Consider the following 22,870-nt stretch of genomic DNA (forward strand, 5'->3'; position numbering starts at 1 on the left):
GTGGTAAAACCATCGCTTCAAGCTGTTTGTTGTATTGCGTTGCGTGAAACTGGAATGAGTACAGATCTGGTCAAATAACCTGATGAATTATTTAGAGCCCCTCTCAATACAAACGTGCATTGAGCGTAATGACCCGTCAAGGTTCAATGGCACCACACAAGGCGGATTTCACTCATTGGTCAGTGATATTGGAAAGTGAATGATGAGTGTGCCTGCTGGGAGTAGCTGACTTGCATGTGATTTTATTTATAATGTAGAAAGATGAACTATTTCCGTTTAGCGACAGAGTCTATACGATCCATGTATTGTTTGAAGCAGTGCACCCCCGTGGTGTTTTTAAAAAACAACTCATTTTGCCTTAATCAGCATGGAGACCGCCAGTTGGCCATAACCCGTAGGGGTCTGTTGGGGCAATTTGGAATAGTTTGGGGTGAAAAAAAATAAAAAGATATATGAAATGTATGGGGAAGTGAATTGACCTACTTTTACAAAGATATGAAGTATGGCACAGCGTCTCCTGGCAGATGTATTCAGATCCAAGCTTCCAAGCAGTGGCTTCGAAATAATAGTCCACAACATCCCAGTTAATTTAAAGTGAATGAATTAGCATTCACTGGCAGACGTGCAAAAATGGTGTACATTGCAGTGCCAGGGTTTTGTCATTATCACTCAAATTGCAGGACCCACAAAATATTGAGTTTTAGGACTACATAAACATTCAATACATCGTAAGAAACCTTAGACTCTCTTCTTTCATTGGAAAACAAGAGTTAATTCCCAAGTTATATGGGTCTGGAGTTATATGAGCTTGAAATGGGGGCGGCTGTACAAAAGGAAAATGCTGCCTCCTTGTGGGAGGGCAAAACATTGTCAGAGGTCTGACCAGCACTTTATCGACATCCGGAATCGGGATGGCGCTCCACGTCATATTTTCAATTCCCGAGTAAATTCGGCAATGGCAGTGAATGAGTTAAAGATGATGTCATACATTATTTCTTTATTTGCATACTTATTTGTCAGTGTATATTTGTTTTTTTTTTTATTTATTTACAGTAAAGTCTCGTTATATCGATATCGGATGCAAACAGGGTCGGATATATCGATAGTCCCGGTTATATCGATATTTTTTCGGACTCCCTTGAATATCGATATATCGAGACTTTACTGTATTTATTTGTTGTTTTTTATTTATGTATTTATTTGTGTATTTATGTATTTATAGCTACGCCAGCTTTGCAGTCACAACAACTACTGCAATTGCCATTCGTGCGTTGCCAGTGTTCATGCTAAAGTGATGCACAACCTGCCGATCTTTATATGGGTTTTGATAAACCTTATGATTGACATTTAGCTGTGTTATTTTATTTTATTTGCCCAAGTTTTAAGAGACATACCACGCTGTGAAAAGATGGCCGAAAATCTCTGCAAGGTGAGCTATTGTATTACCGCCGCCTTCTGTTGACATTTGTTCTTAAAACCAGCGAGTGAATGGGCGGTTGGGAGAATAACACACACTTTTAGTGAAGTAGTTAAAATAAGAGGAGTATGCCACTATGTCGGCATGAACCGAACAAAACGGAATTTGTTTCGCTACATTAAACCACCGCGTCTGCTTTCCTCCTTGTAGAAGTAGAAAGTCCAATTTGTGTTTTCTCACCATTAACCGACCTGAGCTCATGTTTTCAGCAGGCCAAACAGGCTTTTTCCATCAACAGTTTGTCAGTAGTCGATTGTCATTGTGGTTCTGTTGGGTATTTTTTCTCCTTCCCACTGACAAATATTTGCGTGTCACTGAGGCAATGTGAAGCTGCGACTTTCTCACTCATCGCACTGTGACAAACAAAAACAATGGTTTTTGTTTCTTCATTTTCTTAAACTTGTGATGCTGGAATACGCCCACAAGCAACTTTAGCCACGCGCCTGGATAAGCAAAGCGGTCTTGTTACGCTTAGATTGACAAATTGTCGACATGGGTGTGTCACAAGAAGAAAGTCTCCGATATGTCAATCATAAAGCGATTTGGTGATCTAGTGGTTAGTGCATCAACTTGACAATGCAGCGGAACCGAGTTCGATTCCAGTGCCAGCCTATGTGTGTTTTCTACAGGTACTTTGGTCTCCCCATCCACGTTCCAAAAACATACATGGCAGGCTGTTTGAACTCTTCAAATTGTCTCAATGAGTGTGTATGTAAATGGTTGTTTGTCGCTGTGTGCCCTGCGATTGGCTTGTAACCGGTTCAGGGTGTCCCTGCCTACTGCCAGAAGACAACTGGGATAGGCTCCAGGTCACCTCGCTCCTCTTGTGAGGATAAAGTGGTTCAGAAAAACGACTGGATGGATGGATGAAGCAACTGGTCCAAACTTTTAAAATATTTGGCCCACTGCAGTCCATTTGTGACTTTGGTGAGGTTTGTGTCTAGTTTGCTTTCACTCCTTTCTTTTTACTCATCATTTCCTTCCGCCATCCGGCCAACTCTCACTAGGCACTAGAAGCAAAGAAAACAGTAAGAAAGGCTCTTTGTAGAACGGACAGTGCGCATTTGTTTCTGAGGATGCTGGCCTCGTGGTGACATGCCTTTTTTGTCCCCTTCACAAAGCTATTTACTGAAATCGATGCCCACGCACTGGAGGAAAACAAATGTACATTTTGGAAGTTTTTCCTCGTGTTGACACAACCTGGCTTACAATGACAAATGTAACACAAACCTATGTCAAACCAACTTATAAAAACAGACCACAGGCAAATGTTCTTCAAGAACTGATGAATATTTAGGAAGTTACTCATTAGCTGCCCAAACAAGACACTGAATAAATAAATAAAATATTCCAGCCATTTTACAGTATTGTCAACATGAGCAGTTTTTTTTTCTCACTGTGCAAACATTTTTTTTCGGGGAAAAAAATCATTTGATCATCAGCCACTGTTTTTTTTAAACAAATATTTAATGGGGTTGTCTGATGAATAATACATTGAAGGTAAATGGAGATGTACTACTCACTGCTAGTCTGAGAGTGTTGCATTTATATTTTGTGAGGGCTTAGACACTCACAATTTCACACCTTTATTCTCTTGATGTTATTTGGGCAAAATTTTACTATGCCACATTGTGGAGAAAAAAAAAGAGATTTTTTTAGGGGGATATCTTTTCTTCACTTTTTCACCTTTCTCTTCCGATCTCTCCCTCTGTCATTCAGTAATGGAGTCCACCGTTGTGAGTACATCGTCCTTGGCCCCTGATGAATTTGACAGGAACGTGCCACGAATCTGCGGCGTGTGCGGTGACAAAGCCACCGGCTTTCATTTCAACGCCATGACCTGCGAGGGCTGCAAAGGCTTTTTCAGGTACACAAACGCATGGACGACGACGACCGATGATGCTGTGTTGATATAAATGGGATCACATGGTCCGCATAGTCGGGTCCATGTGCCTCGCGTGTACTATGTGCAACGCTTTATCGTCCCGCTGAAAAGCAGAAATTACTTCACATACGTAGTGGGAATGCACGGGTCTTGTTCATGTCTTGTTCACACACACACACACACACACACACACACACACACACACACACACACACACACACACACACACACACACACACACACACACACACACACACACACACACACGCACGGTTCAGTTACATAACAACACATTCAAAACAACATTGATGTACACCCTGTGTGCACACTAATACCAAGCAGCAAGTCGAGCTTATTTATACTAATATTTCTGGGCTGGCAAGTACAGTAAATAATTGCCTTTTTTAAATAATGAAAATATTTTGCAGCATAACTTTTTGTGTGCGGGATGAGATACCTAAAATGGAGGTGTCAAACAGTCCCTGTTCTCTTTGCTCATATGAGTCTGTGTTGGTAGTTTGGATGAACAATTAACAATGATCGTATTTTCCACACAAAATGCGCCTTATAATCCAGTGCGCCTTATACAGTCAAACCTTGGTTTTTGACTATAATCCGTTCCAGAAACATGTTTGAAAACCCTTTTGTTTGAAAACCGAAACAGCATTTTGCATTAGAATCAATGTAAATGTTTTTGATTTGATTAAAGTGAATGTTTTTGATTTGATTAAGTCTTGAAAACAACTTTTTAAAAATCATTGTAACTTTTTTACAGCACAAACTCTCTACACATGTAATAATAGAGCAGGTCATTTGTAAAATAATATAAAACTTCACTATAATCTATTTTATTTTCACTATTTTTAACATTCACAACATAAAAACACTGTCTCGCTCTCTCTATCCTCTCTCTCTCTATCTCTATCTATCTCTGGTATAGGGCTCAATTCCTACTGTTGAAGCAATTCATACTGCACATGGATGTTTTCAGCCCCATGTTCTGGTACAAAAAAATATGCAAAAAAAAAAAAATCCCTCGCCATAAGCACGTTGACACTTTGCATCACCCTCTGGCAACACTTAGGAGCTACTTGTACATTTCTTGCTATCCATCCATCCGTTGGTGCTGTTTTCAATTTGAAAGTCAAAAGGCAATGATTGATGATCACCTTGTCAGTTATGCTCTTTTTTTGTCAAACATGTTTAGACAAGCACAGTTCATATTTTCCCAGAGCGTTAAATCACATGACATTGATGTCACCTGAGAGCAGTTTGTTGAATAACAGCCCCAAAATTGTTTTTTTTTTTTTCTCCATTCAGGCGCAGCATGAAGCGTAAGGCCTCCTTCACGTGTCCCTTTAACGGCAGTTGCACCATCACTAAGGACAACAGGCGCCACTGCCAGGCATGCCGGCTCAAACGCTGTGTAGACATTGGCATGATGAAAGAGTGTAAGTATGACGGCCGTCCCGGATAGTTGCATACACCTTTGATAAAAGATACAAATAAATTCCTTACAAGGCAGAAGTCCTCAATAGCAAAAGTGTCGATTGTGGAACAGCGACACTTTTGCATTTTTACGTATTTATTTTTGTGGTTGATTCAGTCGTGGTTTGGTCCCTCCTTCATTCACGCTTCATTTTTAAATGAAACATAAACTTGACTCAAGACGATCAAACAGATGTAAAAAGTATCAAAATCAATGATAAATATCATTGAAATGCGACATGTAATTCCAAATTTTAAAATCCAAACTTGGAAAAAAGTGTTTACTTTACTACTACTACTACTCTTTGGTATCAAAGTGGACCAGAAGGTGTTTGGGGGGGTCATGAGGTGGCTTTTTTTGTTTTCAAATATTACCTAATATTTGGACTTGGGTTAAGTATCGCCGGGTTTTTGCCCCCATTAGAATGTTGACATGTTTGAACTAGCGGAGTCAGCCCACGTTGTAAAGACTAATTATTCTCCAGCTGAGGTTCAAACACCTGCTGTTCTGCACAATCTGTCGGGGCCTCTTCTTTCCGTTCATTCATTCATCTATTAATTGATGTATTTTACCGTATTTTCTGATGTATAAGGCTCACCGGAGTATAAGGCACCCCCAATGAATGGTTTATTTTCAAAAAAAATTCCATATACTGTATAATGACAAAAGTTTTCCAAATCTCATATATACTCATTGTGGCTCAATATTTCGCACCTGCGGATGAGGCGCAGGGTCATATTTTGAAGAAAATCAAGGCTTTTGGGTGCGCTGGAAGATATGGTATGTATGTGTGTGTGTGTGTGTGTGTGTGTGTGTGTGTGTATGTATGTATGTATGTATGTATGTATGTATGTGTGTGTGTGTGTGTGTGCGTGTGCGTGTGTGTGCGTGTGTGTGTGTGTGCGTGTGCGTGCGTGCGTGCGTACGTACGTACGTATATATGTATGTATTTATTTGCCCACTTGTCTAATTTATTTATTTACTACTAGTACTACTACCACCACTACCACTATAGTTATTTAATTATCTTTTTAATTATTTGTCTATTTATTTGTTTGTTTGTATTTATTTACTACCACTACAACTATTTATTTATTTATTTGCCTGTTTGTCTATTTATTAATTTGTTGTGTTTGTTTTTATTTCTTTCTTTGATTATATGTTGTGTTTGTGTAAATACAAGGAAATGGAACTTTGTTTGTCTCCTCCGTACCAACACATTTTTCACTCGCCACTTTTATCCAGAAACCTCCCAGTTGCAGCTCAGGTTATTAGCAGTGGGCAGAACTGCGATTGTGCATATGGGCCTTTACCTCTGTGTTGTTGTCCCCCCCTGCTCTCCCCAAAAAACAAAACAGCGGCATGTTATTGACGGCCCAGCTCGCCCACTCTCGCTCTCTCTGTGAGCTAATTCAGTGGTCTGAACAACAAGGAGCCCACAGAAACAAAGACAATGTTCTCAGTTGTTCAGTGCAGCAGGGGTCTCCGTGTGGACTGGTCCCCTCCCATTCTCTTCTTCCGGAGAACAACAACACCACCCCCCGCCCACAACTCTATTGACATAGCTGTCACTGCGATGTAATATACATTATGTAAAAGACACGAGGAGGACCTTTCTATAGCTATAAATGAGGCCGTAACTGTTGGCTATCTGGGGTGGGGGATATTATATAATTGCATATAAATGATCGACTGTTTCTCTACCCCTCTACCCCCCATCGCCGCAGTTATCCTGACAGACGAGGAAGTGCAGAGGAAGAAGGACCTTATTCAACGGCGAAAGGACGAAGAGGCCCAACGCGAAGCGGAGCGAGAGGCGCGGCGACCTCGGCTCACAGACGAACAGAGTCAAGTCATTGCCACACTGGTGGAGGCGCACCACAAAACCTTCGACGACTCCTACTCTGACTTTTGCCGCTTTCGGGTTTGTGTCCCAATCCGCAATCCATCAGCAATTGGGGAACATTTTAGTCGCGACATTGTCACCATGTCACAGCCTGTTCACGACAGGGATGTGTTCCCGTAGTGACGGGGCTGCGGCGATTTGTAGGCTGCATGGCGTATCTCGAACACAATTGTCAAGCCAGTATTATCATGTCCTTGAGAGTTTTGAAAGGCGCTTAGAAATTAAATGTATTATTATAACTATTTGAATGGAAAACATGAACAAGGGCAAAATCCTAAAAAAAAAAAAAACATCCCCCACAAAAATCGTACATTGGTAAGCGAGCATATATTATCACCCCGCCGCACAAACTGGCTCACTGGCTCACCATTTTTATATATTTTTTTAATGTTATGTATTTATTCATTTTTGTGTTACTTTGAACGTTGGCACCGCCGTAAAGCAAGGAAGAGTGGTGATTTGGTGTAGCGCTTCATCTCTTTGTTGTATTTCACTTTGGATAGGATTGAATTGGATTTACCTTTGTTAGTCTCACAGTGGAGAAATTTATTCATTTCCCTCATTTCAAGCTCATATAACTCCAGACCCATATTATTTAGGAATTAACTCATTTTTTTTCTGGTGAAAGAAGAGAGTCTAAGTATTCTAACGCAGTAATCAATGTTGAAGTAGTCCTAAAACTCAATATTGTTTACAGTTGTCAACACCCTAAGTGTCTCCAACGGACCCGTGATCGAAAATAAACATGGATCGTCACGTTACATTGGACTCAACTTCTCCGATTTTTTTAATGCTGATATTCTGCTCTCTCTCTCTCCACATGCAGCCTCCCGTGCGCGAGGGGCCAGTGACACGTAGCGCCAGCCGAGCCGCTTCCCTCCACTCTCTGTCGGACGCCTCCTCCGATTCCTTCAGTCACTCTCCGGGTGAGCTGCTCGCTCGATGAAAACGTCCCTCAAGATCAACATTGGCCGCTGGGTGTAATAAGTCAAAGAGAGCTTCCCAGTACGGTTGCCTTTAGAAGCAAATGTTATGTTTAAAAAAAAAAAGTTACATAAATCAGAAGAACATGTGGGCCTGCGCTCGTACGTACGGGCCATGACAGAATCCGTTTGGAAAAAGAGCAGTATTGAGAATTGACTGCAGCCAGCTATTTATTTTCCCTCTTATATCATTGGCTTATATAATTTGTTTGTACTGCCTTACTGAGAATGCAAAGGAGATCGTTTGAAGGCCTCGCACACCCGCAGACGCTTGACGCCCGCCTATAAACATGAGTTCATTAATGCATCTGTCACTAATGCGGCGCCCACGGTGAGAGGCACGGTCGCACGGCCTCCACGCAGCGCCGACAAATGACTGAAAATAACCCCGCTGATGTTGAAGGGCTTCACGTGTTCTCGAGGCTGCCATCCAAGCTTTCATCCCCTTTGATTTCGCGGTTAGACGAGTTCGACTGTCCGTTCGCTTAGCTTGAAATATTTTTATTTATCAGAGACGTACATTACTACAGTAAAGTCTCGTTATATCGATATCGGATATATCGATAGTCCCGGTTATATCGATATTTTTTCGGACTCCCTTGAATATCGATATAACGAGACTTTACTGTATATATATTTTGTTTTTGGCCTGCAGAATCGGTCGACACCAAAATGAACTTAAACAACTTGATGATGATGTATCAAGAACAGGGCAGTAGCCCCGATTCCAGCGAAGAAGAAGCCTCCAGCTTCTCCATGCTGCCCCACCTGGCCGACCTGGTGTCCTACAGCATTCAGAAGGTTATTGGCTTTGCCAAAATGATCCCGGGATTCAGGTACGTCTTCGATCTGCAATAGAAAAAATAGATAGCTAGATAGCTAGCTTGATAGCTATCTATCTAGCGTTCTAGCTTTCTAGCTATCTAGCTTGCTAGCTTGCTAACATATAATAGTTATTTACATTTTGTACCATTTTACTATTAGGCTTCAGTATACCCGCTCCTCATATTTTTATGTGTCTTATTGCTTGTGCCATCTATTTTGTTTTGGTTTGTCGAAAAGCCGCCTCGGGTGCCGCCACGGCACAATTTGGCCGATCCGACCAATGAAATACTACCACATGATCACACACGAATCTTCCACGGCCCCGTAGGCATATAAGCAATATTCTTCAAGTGACTAAGTGAACTTGAAGTGTAGCAGAAGCGACGAGAAAAGAGGCACAACATCCCATGCCTTACGTTCAATCAACATCACCCTTAAGGATTACCAAAAAAAACATTTAAAAAAAACAGCTTTGTCTTCCTAAGAACATCCAACATTTCTCATAAAATATTGACAAACTCTTACATGAGTAATTCTTGGTAAGACTACTTTTTATGTCGTCATGTCATGAATTTAACAGCACTCTTACAAATGCTACAGAACTAAAACACTGCCTTAACAGGTAATACGGGTTTTGTGATGTAAGAGCTCCTTTCCCCGAAGTAAGCAATTCACTTTGTTGTTTCCAATGACTGGTGGGGGTGTGAGGGTGGGCCCCTGAAAAGTAAACGTCAAAGTCAACTAGTATCTTATGACAGATTCTGTCAGAGGTTCCCAATGCGACTGAAAACCAGCATGTATTTAAATGCAGTTCTTAATACATTATGTACTGAAAACCTAGAGCCAGTTGTTGTTTGTTTTTGGTTGAAATGTTTTTTTCCAGCAGTCTCTGGAAGGATCTGCACTAAATTTTACTGAATCCCCGTTGCTATAGCCAGTACTTGTATTTTATAATCCAACTGACTCACCAACAGGGAAAATTTGGAGCACTTTATTGAAGGGAATGGAAAAATAAAATCACATCCGAGTAATGGCCAGCACATTATAAAACAATCGGATGACTGGCACCGCTGGCTATTTTAAAGGACAACCAACGTCTCCGGACAAGTTGTGTCCATAATTTGTAAAATGGCTTCAAATGACTTCTACTGAGCGTATTTTACAAAGATTCCACCGCATATAGCTATATTTTACATTTTAAGATTTGTGCTGATTATTCCGGAAGTCTTGTTTTTGATTTGGTGACGAGTCCGTACATGACGTCACTGAAGGAACGCCCCTTACAAAAAAAGGACACATTGTAGCAGTCCTTCCATCACGTCAATGTTCGTTTGGTCTGAAAACCTCGTGTTGCACCAGGAAGAGCCAGAAGAGGGTGTCCAAGCTCTATGTAAGGAATTTATCAGCCTGTGGAAATGGGCTGATTTATTCCTCACAGGAGCTCGGTGGCCATTTTTTGCCTCTTTTTGGGTGAGACATTTCCCCCCAATGTTGCCTCAAAATGGCACGGAATAAATTATTTAATGGATTGCAAACATGTATTCTTTCCTCTTCAGAACTATTTGAATCATATTCATAACTGGATGTGTAACAAGAAAGCATATTCTCCCAATCTGAAGCCATTGTTTTGATTCTCCAGCACTGCAAGACGTCTTGGCGTGACGTCAGGAACTGGGGGCGGGACTTTCTGAAAATGCTCAATTTTTTGCAGTATTTTAGATGCTATAAAACGTTTTTCTGATGTCAGTTAGGAAACAAAAAAAGTGACGTCGGTTGTCCTTTAAGTTCACGTCTTGATCTGTGCGGCAAATTTTTCTTTTTCTTCCTTACAAGTTGATGACTTCCACATGATGAAAAAAAAATGTCATTATATTATATAATGAAGTGCCATTTTTTCCCCCAAAAGTAATCCAATTCGCTCTCCTTTGCAACAAGTTAATTTTATATAAGCTCATGATATTCAATGATTCATGGACTGTAACGATGATTGAAGAAAATCCCATCAATCATCCTTTTGTCGCATGTTACAAACCCTACTTGGAAGAAATGCGTCACATCTTGGGTCCATCAAGTCGGTGCTAAAACGAGCCGGGGCCTGTATTTCGTGAAAGCTGTCATTGCCATTGGCCGCAAGTGATGGATGTGGTTGGATTACCTCGGGAATGTTTGTTTCGCCGATACTTTTTCTCGCTAAAGGCCGGACCCTCACTCAAGAGTCAAGGGTTTGTCCTAAATCCACATACTATTTCTATTGCTTGACACATTCACGAGCCTTGCTAAAGTTTGTTCATAATGCTCAACGTCTCCATGTTTCTTCCCTCTTCTACAATAAACAAGTGATGGCTTGCAAGTGAAATAGTTTCGATTCATTAGGCATTAGTTAGCATGAAATATGATGCATATGAATCGTTAAAATATCGTGTGACATTTTATCAGTTACTGTATTTGTATCGGATTTTCTGCACTATAAGGCGCTTCGGTGTATGAGTCAAACCTTGAACGAATGGTCCCTTTGAACTGTTTTGACATATAGGGTGCACCGCATTATAGGGTGCATGGAATAGAAGCTACAATAGTGGATGTGGTTACATTATGCATCCACTAGATGGAGCTGTGCTAATTAGAATACAACACAATTCAATACAGCTGAATTTTAATAGTTTTTCCAACCGCAGTCGTAACAAAGTACTTGACAGAACATTTTAAATACTCCCAGAAATCAGAATATTGATCCATATTTAAGGTGAATCTCAATATAAGGCTCGCTGTAAAGATTCTATGAAAATGAAATGCTTATAGGTGCGGAAAATACGGTAATTTCGGCTATGAGCTGCTGTGTGGCAAATGCTAACCTATTAGCTTCCTCGCCTGCAGAGAGCTAACTGCAGAGGATCAGATCGCCTTGCTCAAGTCGAGCGCCATTGAGGTGATCATGCTGCGCTCAAATCAGAGCTTCAACCTGGAAGACATGTCCTGGAGCTGCGGTGCGCCCGACTTTAAATACCAGATCAGCGATGTCACCAAAGGTCAGTCTAAATACTGCCATGTGTAGACTCGATGCCACACAATGTTTTTTTTTTGTCCTCCTGATGGCTCTTTTTATTACATGTGGGACTGTTCTAGATCTGCTGGCATGAATAATATGTCTATTGACATGCATCAACATGTAGAATATGAACAATAAAAACAAAATGGGACTTATCTGTACTTTGATACCTTTGCAGCTCTTATTATTATCATTTTTGTACTTCTTGTGAAATAGGAATGGTGCTGCGGTAAATCTCACCGGATTGCGCAATCACCACCTGCTATGTGACATCTGTTGCGTTTTTACTATAGCGGGCCACACTCTGGAGCTGCTGGAGCCGCTGGTTAAGTTCCAGGTGGGCCTCAAGAAGCTCAGCCTGCACGAGGAGGAACACGTACTGCTGATGGCTATCTGCTTACTTTCTCCAGGTACTCCACCTTGCTTGCCTTAAATGCTTTTTTGTGTAACTTCCCGAGGAAAAAGAGTACTTTAACCCCCCAAAAAATTACATTTGACAGCTTCAAAAGTATACAGAATGATTTTTACTCAATTTGAACAAAACAAAATCAGAAATGTCAGATATGCACGGCACCCTGATGGACAGCAGTTTTGAAGTGCCCACAAGATCTCCCTACTCTCAAAGTATACGTCCAGGCTTGCCTTAAGTTTGCATAGTGAACATTTTAATGACTGGGAGGACTTTGGGAAAAAGTAGTCAGAGGAAACCACAGTTGAGCCGTTTGACATTTGTCTATTCGAAACCTTTTTTTTTTTTCTAAAAATTGCCCACGACTTCACCAAATTGAGGGACCAAAGTATGGAGCCTGATACTTTGAAAGTTTGGCAGAAAAGTTTTCTTTAGCAAGAACACTGAAGATGGGATGAAAATGATTCTTTCCAAAACCTACTGCCAGGGAAACAAAGTTGTGGCTATGTATTAAATGACAACCGACGTCTCCGGACAAGTTGTATCCATAATTTGTAAAATGGCTTCAAATGACTTCTACTGAGCTATTTTAATAAGATTCCACCGCATATAGCTATATTTTACGTTTTAAGACTCGCGCTGAATATTCGATGAGTATGAGTTGGTGACGAGTCCGTACGTGACGTCACTAAAGGAACGCCCCTGACCGAAGAAAAAGACGCATTGTAGCGGTCCTTCCATCAATCACGTCAATTTTTTTATTTTGCTGTACTTGTTTGGTCTGGGGACCTCGTGTTGCACCCACGAGCCGCCAGAGGAGGGCGTCCAAGCTCCATGGAGGGAATTTGTCAGCCTGTGGAAACGGGCTGATTTATTCCACAAAAAATAAAAAAGTACATGTAAAACAAATTTAAGCTAGCAAACCAGTTAATCCATCAAGGCATTGTATTCAATATTCATCCCATTTTCCATGTTATGTAATTACGCATGAATTGAAAGCAAACCACCCGCAATGGTCTCCGGGTCTTGTCATGATCTCCCAATCGGAACATGTAATGCTATGCCGTTTATGCGCGCAAGAATATAGAGCCAGCATACATTCAACATACAACCCCATACCAGTTGACATTGATTTCCATAACACCACCAGACATAATTTAACCTCCGACCCCGCAGACCGCCCGGGCGTGCAAGACCACGCACGCATCGAAGTCCTCCAAGACCGCCTGTCGGAGACCCTGCAGGCCTACATCCAACTGAACCACCCCGGAGGAAGCTTGCTCTACGCCAAAATGATTCAGAAGCTGGCCGACCTGCGCAGCCTCAACGAGGAGCACTCTAAACAGTACCGCTCGCTCTCCTTCCAGCCAGAGCACAGCATGCAGCTCACCCCGCTGGTGCTTGAAGTGTTTGGCAGCGAAGTCTCCTAAGGGGTGAAGACAACGGACGGAGGAAGCTGATGATGATGATGATGATCTGGATTAACCGTCAAGTATGTGCGTCTCTTTCAAGAGTGTACGGAGAGCAAGTAGGTGTTGACAGTAAACAAGGGAACTACATTCAGTACAACTTAAGCTAAGCATACGTCTGCCTCTTAACTGTTTTTTTTTTTTTTTTGTCTATTTAAATCAAAGCTGCTTCAAACGCCAGGACATATTGCGCACGCGCACAGCGCCGCGGCGACAAACAAACCAACACACTCAGTTATTCATTTAGCCATTCCGTTGAGCTACCTCTTTTTTTACCGGGGTTGTTTTTATATTTCGATCACCTCTGTGGATGCTTTAGATACCGTGCGGATGATGTTTTATTGGATGAAACCAGTGCCTCTGCATGACTTTATGAAGTTGTTATTTTTTCATGTTCATCTGCTTGTCTCCAAGGCAGTCTATATTTATGTATACCAACTTTTCATCTCTCACCAAAAGTATGGTTCCTCTACCGTCTCGGAAAAACCATCTTGCTGCTCTTTAGCATGCGGCCGCGTGACATGCTAACATTTTTTTTTGTTCTTAACTTAGCCTCACAAGCCCATGAAGGAAAACGGTCAGTATTTCGGGTTAAGACTGCAGAGTGTTTGTCTGTCATTTAGCAGATTGGATTTTGGTTTGCTTATTTTATTTTATTTTATTTTATTTAGGGGGAGGTGAGAATCAGCCACTAAATGTGTTAGCTACTATTTTATGTGTCACCGCAGTCTGTCAATCAAACCGGGCCAACGTCATGGCTTGTTGCTCCTTAGTTTGTTTTCCCCCGATATAGTTTATTCCTTGTAAATAGCGAATTGCTACCACGTGTATCTTCAGCACTGATGTATCAGCATTTATTCAAGACTATATGCGAAATATTATAGATTTGAAAATGCCAAATCTAACTGGATTAGTGAATTAAGGCTTCAGTAAAAGACCAGATTTGTTCATATGTGGTTCTATACCATATTTGGAATTGGCATCGGAATGGATATAATTGCTCCATATTTTTATTTTCCTTGCTTTTTATTATTATTATTATTATTATTATTATTATTATTATTATTATTATTATTATTATTATTATTATTATGTCACCTCATCTTCCTAAAACCATTTCAAGAATTATTGCTCCATGGAATATCATGAGCTGCTCGGTAGGGTGTGACGTTTTGCACGCACACCTCTGCGGGGGGATCACATCTCCTTTTGTTTCTGACTGGGAAGTGAATTTTTGAGAATGTCTTGGAGCTTGTGAAGGGGGTGGAGGCAGGCGGGTTTTGGTTGCTCGCACTTCCTGCTTGAGGCCCTCCAGGTGGCTCTCATGTGCTGTTCAGCCCCCTAGTGACTATTTTGTGGAAAGACAAGAGATGCAGTACAGTGTGAACGGTCAGATTGTGTCAACTTTATGCCCCCCGCCCCTTCACTGAACATTAACTCATTCACTGACAGACAATGTACAAATATGGGTCCACTCCAGTGCCAGGGTTTTTGTCATTTTCACTCAAATTGCAAGACGAACAGAATATTGAGTTTTAGGATTACAAAAACATTCAATGCAGCGTAAGAAAGCTTAGACTTTCTTCATTCATCAGAAAAAAAGAGTTAATTCCTAAGTTATATGGAAATGGCCAAATTATCAAAAAAAAGGTAAAATGTATGTTATGAGGCCAAATATTAATGAGTATTTGTTTTCCTCTAACGCTTTTTAAGCGACAAAACCAAATTGCTACACTAACCTGAAAAGATTTCTATTTTTCTTGTACTTGTCATCATTTGACATCAAGTATGTCTTTCACAAGAATGCTCATATATTTATGAGTAGGAAAAAAAAATTACAATTGTGAATCAATTGTACTTTTTATGTGAGGTAAGGTGATGCAAAAAAAGGTACAATTTCAACACATTTGAGTTAAAATACCATTTGGAAGAGTAGTTGTATTTTTTTCACAACAGAATTCATTTTATATTTTAACTCCTTGACTGCCAGACGATGTGCAAAAAAAATGGGTCTGTAGTGCCAGGGTTTTTGTCATTTTGACTCGAATTGCATGACCTATGGAATATTGAGTTTTAGGACTACATAAACATTCAATGCAGCGTAAGAAACCTTAGTCTCATTGGGAGGGTCAAACATTGCTAGAGGTCTGACCGGCGCTTTATCTGCATCCCTGCAAGAAAAAGCAATGCCCAAACAAATTCGGGAATGGCGCTTCCACGTCATGGTTTTCAATTCCCGAAGAAATTCAGGAATGGCAGTGAATGAGTTAAGTGGCAGCGTAGAATATTTGCTCGAAAATATTCCAATCCAGATTTTGATGAAAATTGTGAATCTGGAAAAAAATATGACAAAAGCCTGTTGCAAACAAAAGAAAATGTTGTGGTTTGACAATAAATGGACACGTTTCAGATGAGAATGTAGAAGAAGGAGGAGGAATATTGCAAGAATGAAGTTGTAAAGTTTGAAAGACAGACAGACCTCCTTTTACAAGGAGAACGTTTGGATATTATACCCCCTCCCCAGCCACCAGATTGAATTTATAATTTAAAATCTATGTATTATTTTTTTTTGGGTCCCGTTTTGGACACTTCACTGCAAATATAAGTGACTTTGTACCAGGGTAAAGCAAATGTAGTGAAAATGAAAGATTTAAGTGTAAATGAAAGAGAATTATAAATAGTATTTAAATTGTATCGGGAAAAAAAATGCAATATAGAATATTGCTGTTTTGGGATTTTGTTGTAATCAACTGATTACTGTCACTTGTCTCAAGTTTTGCGAGTTGGATGATGAAATTCATCTTTGGTCAGGTGACCATCTGATCAATTTCCCATTCGGTCACGAGCCCCCGCTGGCGTACCGATCACTTCAGAACGTGACGCTTCTGATGTGCTAGTGAATGAGGCCGCTCTATCATTTGGTGCTCCGGTTCAATTGCTCAAAACGAATGACAGCCGATCCATTGGATTGCTTTATTGATCGCAAGCCTTTTTTTTGTCTCCGTTGCTGGTGCTCCTTTCCTAAAGTGAAGGCGACCTGTCAGTAACTTATGAAGATTGCTTTTGTATACTTGTAAAAAAAAAGTGTCCATAAGATCACATGATGTACAATATTTCATATTTCTCGTATCTCACATGCACATCCATCGATATGTTCATTGATCGGTCGATCAAACGAACACCCTTTACTGTTGAGTTTGGACTGTTCTCACAGGTGGCTGCGCGCCGCCGGACCTTAAGAGCCATTTGACCTGAGACGAGATGTTTTGACATCTGCGAATGCAATTTCAGACATTCGGGCTTACGACGCTTCCACTGATATCATCTCAGGGCGACTTTTGGCATCCATCGCGCTGCTTCTCGTTTCCTCACAACCGAGAGCGTTGTCGCTTTAAACTGTGCAAAGCAGCCCCATGTGACTCACCAGCAGCGTCTTTCTCTCGCGCCGCCGTGGCTTTAAGTCCAACTTTAAAGGACAACCGACACCATTTTTTTGTTTCCCAACTGACATCAGAAAAACGTTTTATAGCATCTAAAATACCCAAAACACGCAGATGGATATTTTTAGTCAAATGCAAAACACCAATAAAAATGACTTAAAGTGTCCAAAAACGACTTCAAAATGAAACCGGAAATGGCCAGTTTCAGAAGGTCCCGCCCCCAAGACGTCTTGCCTTGCCCGAGAATCAAAACAATGGCTTCAGATTCGGAGAAGATGCTTTCTTGTGCCTCATCCAGTTATGAATATGATTCAAATAGTTCTGAAGAGGAAAGCATAAAGTTGGCATTCGATTAAAGAAGTCCTTCCGTGTCATTTTGAGGCATCTGGACTGCAATGTAGCATCCCAGAAAATGCACAAGATGGCGCCCAAGCTCCGTAGGAAATGGGCTGATTTGTCTGCTGGGAATTTGTGTCAGCTACTATCAAATAGTAGTCTTGGTGCAACACACAACGATTCACTATCACGTTATTAATGTGTTTTCCTTCTAATTTCACCATCAACACGGTGTTTTCAGACCAAACAAAGTACCGCAAAATGCATTGTGTCCTTTCTCGGTCAGCGGCGTTCCTTCCGTGACGTGACGTCTGGACTCGTCACCAACTCAAAAACAAGACTTCCTGAATATTCAGCGCGAGTCTTAAAACGTAAACTATAGCTATATGCGGTGGAATCTTTGTAAAATACGCTCAGTAGAAGTTAATTGAAGCGATTTTACAAATTATGGACACAACTTGTCCGGAGGCGTCGGTTGTCCTTTAACTATTGGTAATTTGTGACAGTCCGACCGCTCGGGGGATATTGCAAACAAATGTTTCGCCGTCAATCTTATGCCGTTGCTTGGCGAACTTCCTCCAATCTGGTATGCAAACATGTTCACGTCCACAAATGGGAGGATTTAGCGTCTGGAGGCAGTACCACTCGTGTGCATCTATTGTCAGGACAGCTAACGGATGTATGCTGTCCTCTTTTTTTCTTCTATTTTGTTCTTTCTAACTCAACAGTGACCTTTGGAAGGTTTCCTACTACATACTTGATGTACATGTGTATGTAGCTCTGGTTCTGGGGTTGTGACAGTTTTATTCAAATAGCAAAACAGTGCCATTTTGTACAAAGTTGTATTAGGTTGACACTGAGGAAAAGTACCATATTTTCCGGTGTATAAGGCGCACCCCCAACTAATGGTGTATTATCAAACTTTTTTCCATATATAAGGCGCACCGGAGTATAAGGTGCACCTTCAATGAATGAAAAAAAAATGTTCCAAATATAATATGTAAATTTACAAAAGTTTTGCAACTATAAGGCACACTATATTATAAGGCGCTATAGTAGAGGGTGGGGTGACGCACCATTTCTACTACAGGAGAAATGGAGTCAGTGGCTGCTGACAGTAGACCTCAATATGACTTCACATACAAGTCGCACCTGCGTATAAGACTTTTGGGTGCACCTTATACACCGGAAAATACGTATTTTTGGTGTAATAACAGCTTTGCGAAAGAAAAAAAACATGTTATGGTAACAAGGTTTCTGCTCCCAAAATTTCTCCTAACATGACGACTGACATCTGGAATTTTTGGACCTTCTCGCGTTCTTGCTGTTGATATTTTTAATGCAGATGTTTGAACCAAGTAAGGGATTTCGGGGAATGTATAAGTGCCACGGGGAGAGACACCCCTACCGACCCTCTCACACGCACACATTTCTACGCCAAACAGAAAAAAAAAAATCAAGAGGATGAAATTAACATAGTAGCTGACGTTCATGACAACGACACATTGTACATATCATCGATCCAGCTCATCTCGAAACGAGGTTTGATAAGTTTCACTGTTTGAAAAAAAAAGTTGCTTCAAACCTTCGTAACATTGTGGTTTGTTGGAATACTGGACCTTGTAAATGCTAACTGCAAAAAGATGACATGCGTCCGCCTTAGTGAACATGCACGCTCGACTCAACAACGGCGACGTCACAAACCGTAATACCTGGAATAAGCAGGTCATGGTACACGATCACCAGCAAGCTTTACGTTTTTTTTTGGTTTTTTTTACTGTTGCCATTACAAATCCTGTCCATAAAGCAGCTATGAAAGCCGAAACTCCCACCCTGCCTTACCCTATCCCCAGACCAGACCTTCTTGAGACTTTTCGTTCCCGCCTTTACGACAGGGATTGTAATGGAATCAACTTAAAGGACAACCGACACCATTTTTTGGTTTCCTAACTGACATCAGAAAAACGTTTTATAGCATCTAAAATACCCAAAACACGCAGGCTGATATTTTTAGTCAATAAAAATGACTTAAAGTCTCCCAAAACTACTTCAAAATGATCGGAAAAAGTTTCAGTTTCAGAAGGTCCCGCCCCCTTGTTCGTGACGTCATGCCAAGACGTCTTCTTGCCTTGCTCGAGAATCAAAACAATGGCTTCAGATTTGGAGAAGATGCTTTCTTGTTACTCATCCAGTTATGAATATGATTGAAGTAGTTCTGAAGAGGAAAGCATAAAGGTTTGCAATCGATTAAAGAAGTAATTCCGTGTCATTTTGAGGCATCTGGACTGCAATGTAGCATCCCAGAAAATGCACAAGATGGCGCCAAAGCTCCGTTGGAAATGGGCTGATTTGTCTGCTGGGAATTTGTGTCAAATCAAATCGTAGTCTTGGTGCAACACACAATGATTTACCATCGCGTTATTTATGTGTTTTCCTTCTAATTTCGCCATCAACACTGATCAACACGAAGTTTTCAGACCAAACAAAGTACCCAAAATGCATTGTGTGTCGCTTTCTCAGTCAGGGCTGTTCCTGACGTGACGTCACGTCACGTCAGGCATTGTCACCAACTTGAAAACAAGACTTCCTGAATATTCAGCGCGAGTCTTAAAATGTAAAATATAGCTATATGCGGTGGAATCTTTGTAAAATACGCTCAGTAAAAGTCATTTGAAGTGATTTTACAAATTATGGACATAACTTTACCGGAGGTGTCGCTTGTCCTTTAAATGTAGTTCTTGAGACAGAGTGTCCACAATGGATGGACATCATAGCCAACCTAAAACAAAAAAAAAACAAAAAAATAACAAAAACAAAACAAAAAAAATCGACTACCTCTTTTAGCTCAAAAATGTATGCTTTAGCATTTGCTTCAGTTTTTACTTTTGTAATGTTTGTATTCATGTTGATATTTATTGCTGTCTAATGAGTCATATTTCAATGATTACCTCAGAGATATCTCGCAGATTTTGGGAGAGTCCAGCTAATGAAGTCGTTCATTGTTTTTTTTGGGGGGGGTTGGGGGGAGGGTTTGGGGGTGTTGTTTGTTTTTCTCATTGGACAGTTGTCTTCTCATACTCAGCATTGACACCCCACCACCACCACCACCACCAACCCCCTCCCTCAACTCACACAATACCAGGAGTGTTTTTATTCTTAAATATTGTGCCTGCACCTGCGAGGCTCGCACTGGCTAGAAAGAGGTTACTAAAAAAAAAGTTGGACACTCTTCATGTAAGATTTTTTTGGACCATTTGAAAAATGTTGGGAATTGTTGTCACACACGTGGGATGCGACCATGACTTGCCAGAAATTTCTGCAACTCCTTCATTGGTGTGATTTTTCTTCTCTGATCTTTGCATTCGTTTCGTAAAGATAATTTTCTCGACTTGACAGTTAGCTTAAGCCACTTTGCGCTATTTCACTGAAAATTTGAATGTGATCCAGTACACAGCCACATGCGCGGTTACAATTACATAGAAAATTAATCAAACCACGTGATGTTAGATCGGCTTGGATTACCCTTGACTAGTCTCGCAGTGGAGAAATGTACATTTCACAGCAGCAAAGTGATGAAAGTAAAAGGAAAGGAAGAAGTAGAAAAACAAATTCAGAGCTGCTGTCAAGGCAGCCACTCCCGCGACGCCATCTTGAAGTTAAAACAACAACAAAAAAACGAGATCACAAATAATGGGACACAACGCAAAAAGACATAGACAGTCATTGAATCTTAACCAATTTCTGCATCCTCTTTGTTGCATGAAGCAGTTCTAGATGAAAAAGGAGAGCATCAAAGTGTCCTTTTCACCAGTGCATCAGAGACGTGATGGTGAAATGTGCACGTCAGATACAAGCTGAAAGCTTGAAAGCAAACACGAAGCTGTAGTCTCACACCTCCTGTCCTACGTAAATCCGCTTCAATTCCAAGCCGCGACAGTTCCACATATGCATCGGCGTTCTGCTCTGACGCTCCCATTCTTCTGTTGAAAGGACCTGCAAGAATTTCTGGCAATCGTCTTTCGTATCCACGTGTCAGCAATCTGCTACAGGCTATCATTCATGTCAAATGTGGATTTTTTTTTTTCGCCTGTACATCCAAAAAAAGTGCATTTTTTTTGGTAGGGTGTGTAGACTTTTTCAAGCCACTGGAGTTTGTAAAGGCTAAAATCTGTGTGGGGACCTTTTTGTGGTGGTGGTGGAACTTGTTAGGGAAATAACCGGATAGGACTGAGCGGTGCTAATGGAGCCAATGCGAGGTGTGTTAGCCCCACTTGGTACTATATGCATCTTTTTCATCACATCTTCTGATCCGAGGGGAATTTCAAGAAGCGACATTACGTATAATGCTTTCTTTCTCTCATTCATTAAAAAAACTCAAGCATCACTAAGTTAGCGACGCTACATAACGCGGGCATGGTCCCCCCCCCCCCCCCACACACACACACATCTGACCCCGTAGGAACGTAGTGGTACTCATTGGAGAAAGATCACTTTTCGTACTCATGTCAAACTGCTTCAGGTAAACACTGAATGAAATGAAACGCTTTTTTTTTTCTTTTGTAATATACAGAGGAAAATGGTTGCCATGGCGACTTGTACCGGGAGTTGTGTGCCATATGACCTTTTTTTACTGCAGGGACATCACGTTCCCCCAGCATTACGCGTGACTGGGACAGAATCAGACTTATGACGTAGTACTTAAAAAAATTTGGCATGGCGCTACTCCTTTGTTTTTAAGCCAAATTTTTAGCCACAGTCGATTTCAAATGCCTAAACCAACAAAAGCACTTATTGTAACCCGATATAATGCGCGCAGGCCTCATGTAGAGGTCACGTTTGGCTCTAGTTATCAGAAGGGTTTAGAACACCGAAATTTTATTGTAATTGCAATGTTATCTTTTGTGTCTTTCCCCCCCCTCAAAGATCTCTTTTCTATATCAAATAAAAAAATGTGTCTTTGTAATATGATTTTTGTCTGATGTTTTGCAAATCAAAAATAAACACATGTACAGTGCAGTGTGTTTCTGTGTGCAATCTTTGAGCTACATGCAATATATCATTGAGAGTGGGGCCTCGGTTTACGAACACCTTGCCTTACGAAATCTTCGGTTTACGAATGTTAAATTTATGAAAATTAAACCTTGGATTAAGCACTACTTTTCGGGATAGACACCGAGCGCCGCCCCAACACGGCTCGCGGAGTAATCTTCGGCGGAAGAACAGCGCCCCAGCCGGCCTACCTTTCCACAGCCCCTTTATCTGAATGCACACGTCAATCGTCTTCAACGATAATTTTGCTGTTATGGGCCCGAAAAAGACCCCACCACAGGATTGTGTTCAGCCGAAGAAGACACAAAACAAAATTACAGTCGGGGAGAAGAAGGAGATCATTGAGAAACACGGACGAGGTGTGCGTTTGTCTGATTTAGCAACTTAGCGGATATGCTTAGTCCACCATTGCTACCATCCTTTGCAACAAAACTGTATTTTGAAAAATCGCCCGGGACAATAAAAATTATTGGCATTATCTGGCAGTGAATGAGTTAAACATATTTCCACTTCAACAAATTAAAATGTTGCAGAGTAGCCTTGGTTTTATCTTAAG

At 41.0% G+C, this 22,870-nt stretch overlaps 1 protein-coding gene across 2 annotated transcripts in view; it reads left to right on the top strand.

Annotated features, from left to right (window-relative positions):
* LOC148890005 (vitamin D3 receptor B) overlaps positions 1–22,281 on the top strand; it is a 33,540-nt gene extending 11,259 nt beyond the window's left edge. For both annotated transcript variants that reach the window (XM_089009759.1, XM_089009760.1), the window contains exons 3-10: positions 3,197–3,344; positions 4,683–4,813; positions 6,579–6,775; positions 7,584–7,683; positions 8,396–8,576; positions 11,440–11,591; positions 11,905–12,021; positions 13,197–22,281. In XM_089009759.1, coding sequence (XP_088865885.1) covers positions 3,199–3,344; positions 4,683–4,813; positions 6,579–6,775; positions 7,584–7,683; positions 8,396–8,576; positions 11,440–11,591; positions 11,905–12,021; positions 13,197–13,450 — 1,278 coding nt within the window. In that variant the 5' untranslated portion in view covers positions 3,197–3,198 and the 3' untranslated portion in view covers positions 13,451–22,281. The remainder of the gene's footprint in view (positions 1–3,196; positions 3,345–4,682; positions 4,814–6,578; positions 6,776–7,583; positions 7,684–8,395; positions 8,577–11,439; positions 11,592–11,904; positions 12,022–13,196) is intronic.
* The last annotated feature ends 589 nt before the right edge of the window (positions 22,282–22,870 follow it).

This window comes from Hippocampus bargibanti, linkage group LG12, assembly GCF_051943395.1.
Source record: "Hippocampus bargibanti isolate YZ-2025 linkage group LG12, ASM5194339v1, whole genome shotgun sequence".
NCBI classification, from domain to species: domain Eukaryota; kingdom Metazoa; phylum Chordata; class Actinopteri; order Syngnathiformes; family Syngnathidae; genus Hippocampus; species Hippocampus bargibanti.